The 8,993-nt window shown below is 43.1% G+C and overlaps 1 protein-coding gene and 1 pseudogene across 1 annotated transcript; both read left to right on the top strand.

The window, feature by feature from the left end:
- The first annotated feature begins 1,179 nt into the window (after positions 1-1,179).
- LOC134568637 (heat shock protein 30C-like) lies at positions 1,180-2,070 on the top strand (annotated as a pseudogene).
- Positions 2,071-6,998: 4,928 nt separating this feature from the next.
- LOC134568636 (heat shock protein 30C-like) lies at positions 6,999-7,663 on the top strand. Its single transcript, XM_063427284.1, has one exon. It carries the CDS (start codon positions 6,999-7,001, stop codon positions 7,656-7,658), a length of 660 nt encoding a protein of 219 aa, XP_063283354.1. The 3' UTR covers positions 7,659-7,663.
- Positions 7,664-8,993: the final 1,330 nt, after the last annotated feature.

Below are 8,993 nucleotides of genomic sequence, written 5' to 3'. Positions count from 1 at the left end.
AAACTCTTCCTGAACACTGACAAAACTGTCACAATGATCTTTGGAACAGTACCTAAATTACACAAATTACACAATTCCCACCTATCCATCGAAACAATTTCAAATGGCACACTGACCGCAGTCCACTCTTTCAAATACTTGGGTATGATGTTAGACCCCAATCTATCTTTTGGCCTGCACATAGAAAAGCTTGCATCTAAACTTTATCCAAAACTAGGTGCCCTGTACAGAAACAAATCCTGCCTAAGCCCTACAGTAAAGGAAAAGATTGTAGAGCAAATGCTGATGCCAATCATTGATTATGGGGATGTAGTATATGCATCTGCATCGCAATCCCACATTAATAAACTAAACACATTGTATAACTCGTTCTGCCGATTTGTGCTACAATGTAATTACAGGACCCACCATTATGACATGCACCCTTCATCTTTCCAACCTTGTGTTTAAGAGCTTTTCTGGGAAACTCCCACCCTACCTGAACACAATGCTTTCCCCGGCTGTTCCCACTTCCTATAACTTTCGATCCAGTACCAACACTTTACTTAGTCTACCTCAATACAAAAAGAAAGCAGCCCGATCCTCCTTCTCCTACAGAGCACCGCAATTTTGAAACGACCTCCCGCACAATTTAAAATCTTCCCTAAGCTTAAAGTCCTTTAAGAGATCCCTCTCTACATACCTCAAAACAGAATGCACCTGTCATGGTTGATTACATATTTCCTACCTGTTCTATAGTAAATTTTGTATATATTGTATATTAATATTGTTTTTGTATTTTATTGTACACTAACTGTAACAATGCAATGATTTGTGGACCCAGGACATACTTGAAAACGAGAGAAATCTCAATGTATCTTTCCTGGTAAAATATTTTATAAATAAATAAATATAACCTTAAGGGGGCATATGAAACTCATCAGCAGCATTATCTAACCCTCTCTCCATGTCTGCGTGCTGTGATATTGTCCATTTCAGGTTTGAATTATAATATTGACATAACCCACAGCATTCGGAATTCTCTGTCAGTCTCCAGAACAGACACACACTTTGACCCCGCCCACTAGTGATGTCACCTTCCTAGTTACTGCTAGAAGCTGCTAGCAATGCCTCTGTCTACACCTCTTACAGAATCCACGCTGTACACAGCCCCTCCCCTTTATACCATATATGGAGAGCACCAGGAAATCTCAAGAACTCTCCAGTACTTTAACTTGTCAATATAAAAGCGAGCTGCAGCTCTGACTGCATTCAGTACTGAGAAGCAAGACAGCACAAACTGACAGACAGACAGATTGTCTACAGCCCAACTCTGACAAGAAGCTCCAGAGAAAATCCTGAGAAGATGTTTCCTATCAGCCTCTTCCAGCCCTCTCACACACCTCTGTGTGTCTACAGAGAGCCTGCACTCACGCTCTGGCCAGCCACACGGCTCATCTTTGGGCAGCTGGAAGATGACATGCTGAGCATGAGGAACGAAATGGAGAGGAGAATGCAACGTGTGAACCAAGCTTATCGGCTCCTCTCTCAGGACATGGACATGACAAGGAGACTAGCACAGAGCAGGCAGACTGGGGACAAAAAGAGTGAGCAGGACTCTCTCAAAACTGACAAAGAGGGGAAGGAGCACTTTGAGCTCAGCCTGAATGTGAGTCCCTTCTCTCCTGATGAACTGACTGTGAGAACTGCAGGAAGGAGACTGATTGTGACAGGAAAACATGACCAGAAAAGGGACACCGAGGATGGGAGCTACTTCCATGAATACAGAGAGTGGCAGAGAGAAGTTTAGCTCCCAGAAAATGTGAATCCTGAGGAAGTGCTGTGTTCCCTGTCTGAAGACGGACAGCTCCTTATTCAGGCTCCTCGTCTGGCACTGCCAGCTGCTAAAGAGAGACCCATTGCCATCACCATGAACCGGGCACCAGTAAATGGAGAGGGGATTCCTCCTGAGCCCCAGAACAGCAGTGTGAGCGGAGATCCAGAGAATGGACTAAATGCTTCCTGACACCTTTAAAGGACTGTTTTATATCAATTTAGCTGTTATACTGCCTCCTGAACATATTTTATACATGTCTCACATTCATGTTGTTTTAAAACTATATCTATTATTCTATTTTGTTACTTTTTAATAAATAGTTTTTTCTTTTATATCTATATGTTATCTGAGAGTGTTTTGTTTAATGAACAATAACATTATACATGTTTTACAATAGAAATGTTTTCCATAATAATATACATTTCCCATTATAATACTAATAATATGTCACTAATAGTAAGAAATGTGAATGTTCTTAATCTCTTAGATATCAATGGACAGCAAACAAAAAAATGGCAGCACTCTACAAGAACCATAAAATAATAAAGTGAATATTAAGGTGTAAAAGTGTAATTTGGGTAAATCACACATTACTCCATAAATGACTTGAACCGTTATTCCATGAACCCCAAACAAAGCAACTTTCAAACCTCAATAGATGATTTCATTTCAGCTCATGGTATCTCTCAGCCCGGGTTAGAGGAACACTCAGAGCCCCTACTAACACCACCTCTCCTATACTAAACACTCTTTGGAAGGGACATCATTTATCATTTATGGACTGGTTTCATTGTATTTCACATTCATTGGGACCTGTCCTGTAAAAGGTCGATAAACAATAAAAGACTATAATTTTTAGTTATTTTGTTTGCTATTTTGAAAACATAAACCAGGTAAGAGCAACAATCTGCACATTAACAAACACAGGCGGAACTGCCAGAGTCGCAAGAGTCGGGATGGCGACCACTCCCTGGATCTCGCCTGTCAGGGGGAATGGAAGAGGGTTTCCGTTTACAAAACTGCTAATTAGTATACCACTTATTTGTAAATTTATTAGGTATCAGACATATCTTTCTGGAGCTAGTGTGGTCTGCACCTATGGCTGGAGCAGACTACTTTGAAAACTCCCTCATGGTCCCTACACTCAGTAACTGAATCAGAGCACTGTTGACAGGTTACCATGGCAACGTGCAGGCTCATTCACTGAGTACCAGCTGGAAGTGTGTATATTGTGGTCTGCACCAGACCAGACGCTTGCTTCACTGCACCGCCAGGGATATTATTGGACGCTGACGTGGACCACAAGTCAATAATGGATTATAACCCTGCGCCTGCAACTAGATAAATAGGAGGGGGGATACAAAAACATTTTTTTCAGTTTTAGTACTCGTTAAAATGCATCTTCCTCCTTTGCTTTCTTGACATTAAATATTAAAATCGTTAAAAAGAAACGTAGGTTAATTCAATTATATGTTGTCTCTAACTAATTTTACTTTTTTTTAAGCTTTTGGTGTCTATGAAACATAACATAGAAGCATAGAATGTGACGGCAGATAAGAACCATTCGGTCCATCTAGTCTGCCCAATTTTTTAAATACTTTCATTAGTCCCTGGCCTTATCTTATGGCTAGGATAGCCTTATGCCTATCCCACGCATGCTTAAACTCCCTCACTGTGTTAACCTCTACCACTTCAGCTGGAAGGCTATTCCATGCATCCACTACCCTTTCAGTAAAGTATTACTTCCTGATGTTTTTTTTACACCTTTGCCCCTCTAATTGAAGACTATGTGCTCTTGTTGTGGTTGTTGTTCTTCTTTTAAATATAGAAAAGTTTTATGAGAAGTTGAAGTGCTGAGGGGAAAAAAAGACATTAGTTTTGGTTATATTTAATATGATTTTGGATTTATTTTAATTAAAAGAGCAAGTTAAAAATAATTATATAATTAATAATTTAATAAACAATTTAACTTAATAAACCCAGCCTTGTCTGCTGGGTTTATAAAAATTACTTCCGAATTGCCGAAGTGCTGAATTGCCGAAGTGCCGAATTGCCGAGGTCCAGAAGTTCCGAAATTACCGAATTTCCGAAGTGCCGAAGTTCCGAAGTGCTGAAGTGCCGAAGTTCCGAAGTTGCTGAAGTTCCGAAGTGTCAAAGTGCCGAAGTTACGAAGCACTGTATTGCCTAAGTACTAATATACTTACCCAGTGAAAGAAGAATGCTACATTGTAAACAATTTTAAATAAAAAGTATACAAACATAGCCAGAATTCAGCTGTAAGCATTTGCAACACTTACAACAATCAAGTAACATACATTCATATAAAATGTAAGTTACTTGACCAGTCAATGTAATGACAGGAATGAATAAGTAGATAACTCCTTATTCCCTTGGTATTAGGGAGCTATCTGCTAAAAGGCTGAAAGACCTAAATTGGTCTTTCAGACAAATTTACTAATACTAAGTAAAGATTACTTAGTATTAGTAAATTATGCCCCTACTCGCTATACCGCGAGTAGGGGCATGTCTATGAAACAGTGAGCAGCCTGTGGCTGCTCACTGTAAAAAAACAAAAAACAAAAAAATATGGTTGCCCCCCCCCCGGCCCCCACTCCTGAGTGGCGGGTGGGGACCCTAATATAAAATAATGGGGGGGGGGGACCTATTGTCCTCCCCTAGCCCCCACCCCTGAGCTTTGGGTGGGGGCCCTAAATCAGAATAAGGGGGGACCTAATGTCCTCCCCCTGGCCCCCACCCCTGAGCAGTGGGTGGGGGCCCTACAGTAAAATAAGGGGGGACACCTAATGTCCTCCCCCCTGGCCCCCACCCCTGAGCGGTGGGTGGGGGCCCTAAATACTAATAAAGGGGGACCTAATGTCCTCCACCTCGCCCCCACCCCTGAGGGCCCGATGGGGGCCCTAAATTGGAATAAGGGGGGGACCTAATGTCCTCCCCCTTGGTCCCCACTTCTGAGCGGCGGGTGGGGGCCCTAAATACTAATAAGGGGTTGGACCTAATGTCCTCCCCCTGGCCCTCACCCTTGAGCGGCGGGTGGGGGCCCTAAATACCAATAGGGGGGGACCTATTGTCCTCCCCCTAGCCCCCACCCCTGAGTGGCGGGTGGGGGCCCTAAAAAAAATGTTAACTCCCCTCCCAGGTGACTAGGGGTCCCCATTCCCCTAGTCACCCCCTCCCCCCCGAAAGAAATAACCTCCAACCTAACCCCCTCACCCTAAAAATAATGAGGGGGGAACTTTAACTAAGCACCTGTAAAAAAAATAAAACTTACCATTCTGTGTTTTCTTTCTTCTAAAATCTTATTTTTTCAGCCCCAAAAAAGGCCAAATAAAAAAACCATAATAACCGACGCAATTATAAAAAAAAAAAAAAAATAAACGAGCGCAAAAAAAATGAATCGTTCTTCACCCATGGAGGGCTCCACGCAGACTGAGCTCTGCAGTGCGGGGGAAGGCTTATAAAGCCTTGCCCTGCCCTGCAATAAGGCTCAGAGCACTCTGATTGGTGGGTTTAAGCCATCCAATCAGAGTGCTCTGACAGGTAAATGAAGAGACCGACAGGTAAGTCTCTACAATTACCTGTCACAGCACTCTGTTTGGTTGGTTTGAAATCAGAGTGCTCTGTGTCATTTTACACAGCGTGGGAAAATTCCCACGCTGTGTAATTTGACTCATAACTCTCTGATTGGTGAATTAAGTAACCAATCAGAGAGTTATGAGTCAAATTACACAGCTTACACCTGGGGGGGCAAAACATTTTTTAGGGCCCCCACCCGCCGCTGAGAGGTGGGGCCAGGGGGGAGGACACTAGGTCTCCCCCCCTTATTCCAATTTAGGGCCCCCACCCACCGCTCAGGGGTGGGGGCCAGGGGGGAGGACATTAGGTCCGCCCCTTATTCCAATTTAGGGCCACCACCCGCCGCTCAGGAGGGGGGGCAATAGTTCCCCCTTTAGTTTTAAAGCCCTCACTCACGCGTCGCGGGTGGGGGCTCAGGAGGGGGGACCCTATTTTTTTTTTTAAACAGTGAGCAGCCACAGGCAAAATTTACTAATACTAAGTAATTAGTAAGTAGTTTTACTTAGTATTAGTAAATTTGGCTGAAAGAACAATTTAGGTCTTTCAGCCTTTTGGTAGATAACTCCCTAATACCGTGGGAATTAGGGAGTTATCTACTAAGCGGCTGCAATAGAAGTCCCGAGGTGCCAAAATCCCGAAATTCCAAAATTCCGAAGTTACGAAATTCTGAAGTGTCGAAGTGCCGAAGTGCTGAAGTTGCCGAATTTCTGACGTGTCGAAGTTCCGAAGTGCTTAAGTGCCAAAGTTCTGAAGTTGCCGAATTTCCGAAGAGTCGAAGTGCCGAAGTGCCGAAGTTGCCGAAGTTCCGAAGTCTTGAAGTGCCGAATTGCTTAAGTTCCGAATTGCGAAAATCCCGAATTTCAGAATGCCGAACCGAACCGAAAACTTTCCCCATGCACATGCCTATTAATTTGTCCTAACATTTCGGTATTGACAATGAGTTAAAATTGTCTTGAGAAACTACTTAGATTTTACTTTTCAGTTGTCTAAAGAGTTTTACAAATTATATGGAACGAAAAAAATGGTTACAACTGATCTGTAGGTTGTGTTATATTAGAAAATGCTATGGCAGTGAAAAGGTTAAACGAAACACCTATGTCTATCTCAGAATGGAGAAATGTGAACGTCACCAACCATAAAACCTTATGGGTGCATGTATAAACTCATCAACAGCATTATCTAACCCTCTCTCCATGTCTGCGTGCTGTGATATTGTACATTTCTGGTTTGAATTAGATTGACATAACACACAGCATTCGGAATTCTCTGTCAGTCTCCAGAACAGACACACACTTTGACCCCGCCCACTAGTGATGTCACCTTCCTAGTTAATGCTAGAAGCTGCTAGCACTGCCTCTGTCTACACCTCCTACAGAAGCCACGCTGTACACAGCCCCTCCCCTTCTTACCAAATATGGAGAACACGAGGAAATCTCAAGAACTCTCCAGTACTTTAACTTGTCAATATAAAAGCGAGCTGCAGCTCTGACTGCATTCAGAACTGAGAAGCAAGACAGCACAAACTGCCAAACAGACAGATTGTCTACAGCCCAACTCTGACAAGAGCTCCACAGAAAATCCTGAGAAGATGTTTCCTATCAGCCTCCTCCAGCCCTCTCACACTCCTCTGTGTATCTGCAGAGAGCCTGCACTCACGCTCTGGCCAGCCAAGCGGCTCATCTTTGGGCAGCTGGAAGATGACATGCTGAGCATGAGGAACGAAATGGAGAGGAGAATGCAACGTGTGAACCAGGCTTATCGGCTCCTCTCTGAGGACATTGACATGTTTAGGATACTAGCACAGAGCAGGCAGACTGGGGACAAAAAGAGTGAGCAGGACTCTCCCAAAACTGACAAAGAGGGGAAGGAGCACTTTGAGCTCAGCCTGAATGTGAGTCCCTTCTCTCCCGATGAACTGACTGTGAAAACTGCAGGAAGGAGACTGATTGTGACTGGAAAACATGACCAGAAAAGGGACACCGAGGATGGGAGCTACTTCCATGAATACAGAGAGTGGAAGAGAGAAGTTGAGCTCCCAGAAAATGTGAATCCTGAGGAAGTGCTGTGTTCCCTGTCTGAAGACGGACAGCTCCTTATTCAGGCTCCTTGTCTGGCACTGCCAGCTGCTAAAGAGAGACCCATCGCCATCACCATGAACCGGGCACCAGTAAATGGAGAGGGGATTCCTCCTGAGCCCCAGAACAGCAGTGTGAGCGGAGATCCAGAGAATGGACTAAATGCTTCCTGACAACTTTAAAGGACTGTTTTACATCAATTTAGCGGTTATACTGCCTCCTGAGCATATTTAATACGTGTTACATTCATGTTGTTTTAAAACCATTCTGTTATTGTATTTTGTTACTTTTTAATAAATAGTTTTTTCTTTCATATCTATATGTTATCTGAGAGTGTTTTGTTTAATGAGCAATAACATTATACATGTTTTACAATAGAAATGTTTGCCATAATAAATATACATTTCCCACTATAATAATAATAATATGTCACTAATAGTAAGAAATGTGAATGTGCTTAATCTCTTAGATATCAATGGACAGCAAACAAAAAAATGGCAGCACTCTACAAGAACCATAAAATAATAAAGTGAATATTAAGGTGTAAAAGTTTAATTTGGGTAAATCACACATTACTCCATAAATGACTTGGACCGTTATTCCATGAACCCCAAACAAAGCAACTTTCACACCTCAATAGATGGTTTAATTTCAGCTCATGGTATCTCTCAGCCCAGGTTAGAGGAACACACAGAACGTCTGCTAACACCACCTCTCCTATACTTGTATGTACGTAGTGGGTATTGGATGAGATATCCCCTTCAACCAACCATAATTTTTCCAAATAAGGATAGACACAAAAACTTGGATATAACAGGGCACAGCATTTATTAACACAACCAAATACTGTATAACTCCTTTAATGTATAAAACCGTACATAATAAATATCATAAATTAACATAAATAACTTGCATAAAGTCATACAGTAATATAACCCAAAACGTCCTTGCCAATCTAAGTCCCTCTTCCCAAAGGCTCTCACCTCCCCCCTCGTCATAATAAAAACTCCTCTTCCCTTTTGGGCTACCCACCAGCCGACTTTTTGCTCGGTGGGGCCCGACCATAATGCTCCCCACCAGTCGGTTTTTAACTCGGTGGGGACACGTCCAACCTGGTACACATTAAGGTTCACCATAAGAGACAGGGGAGGATGAGACCCGGCCATTATCCCCCTTATTTATCTAACCTGCAAACCATCTCTCCTTTATTTGGCAAGGGCATGCCCCCGCCTCGCTGTAACAACACCCCGGGCCTGATGCACAAAGGGAGGGTGGGCGGGTGGGAAACTGTTGCTGGCAAGGCTCCTAAGTGGCACTGAGGTCAGTCTGATCTGTCACCACCCACTTCCTCACATACCACACTCCCACACGTAACAAATAGCCAATCATGCTTCATCCATTCCCACACTCATACATATGCCCTTGTCCGCAAAGCTGCACACTCTCCCTGGGGCCTAAACACTCTTTGGAAGGTACATCATTTATCATTTATGGACTGGTTTCATTGT

This window comes from Pelobates fuscus, chromosome 7 (assembly GCF_036172605.1).
Source record: "Pelobates fuscus isolate aPelFus1 chromosome 7, aPelFus1.pri, whole genome shotgun sequence".
Classification (NCBI taxonomy): domain Eukaryota; kingdom Metazoa; phylum Chordata; class Amphibia; order Anura; family Pelobatidae; genus Pelobates; species Pelobates fuscus.
This window is presented reverse-complemented; position numbering and strand designations above follow the sequence as displayed.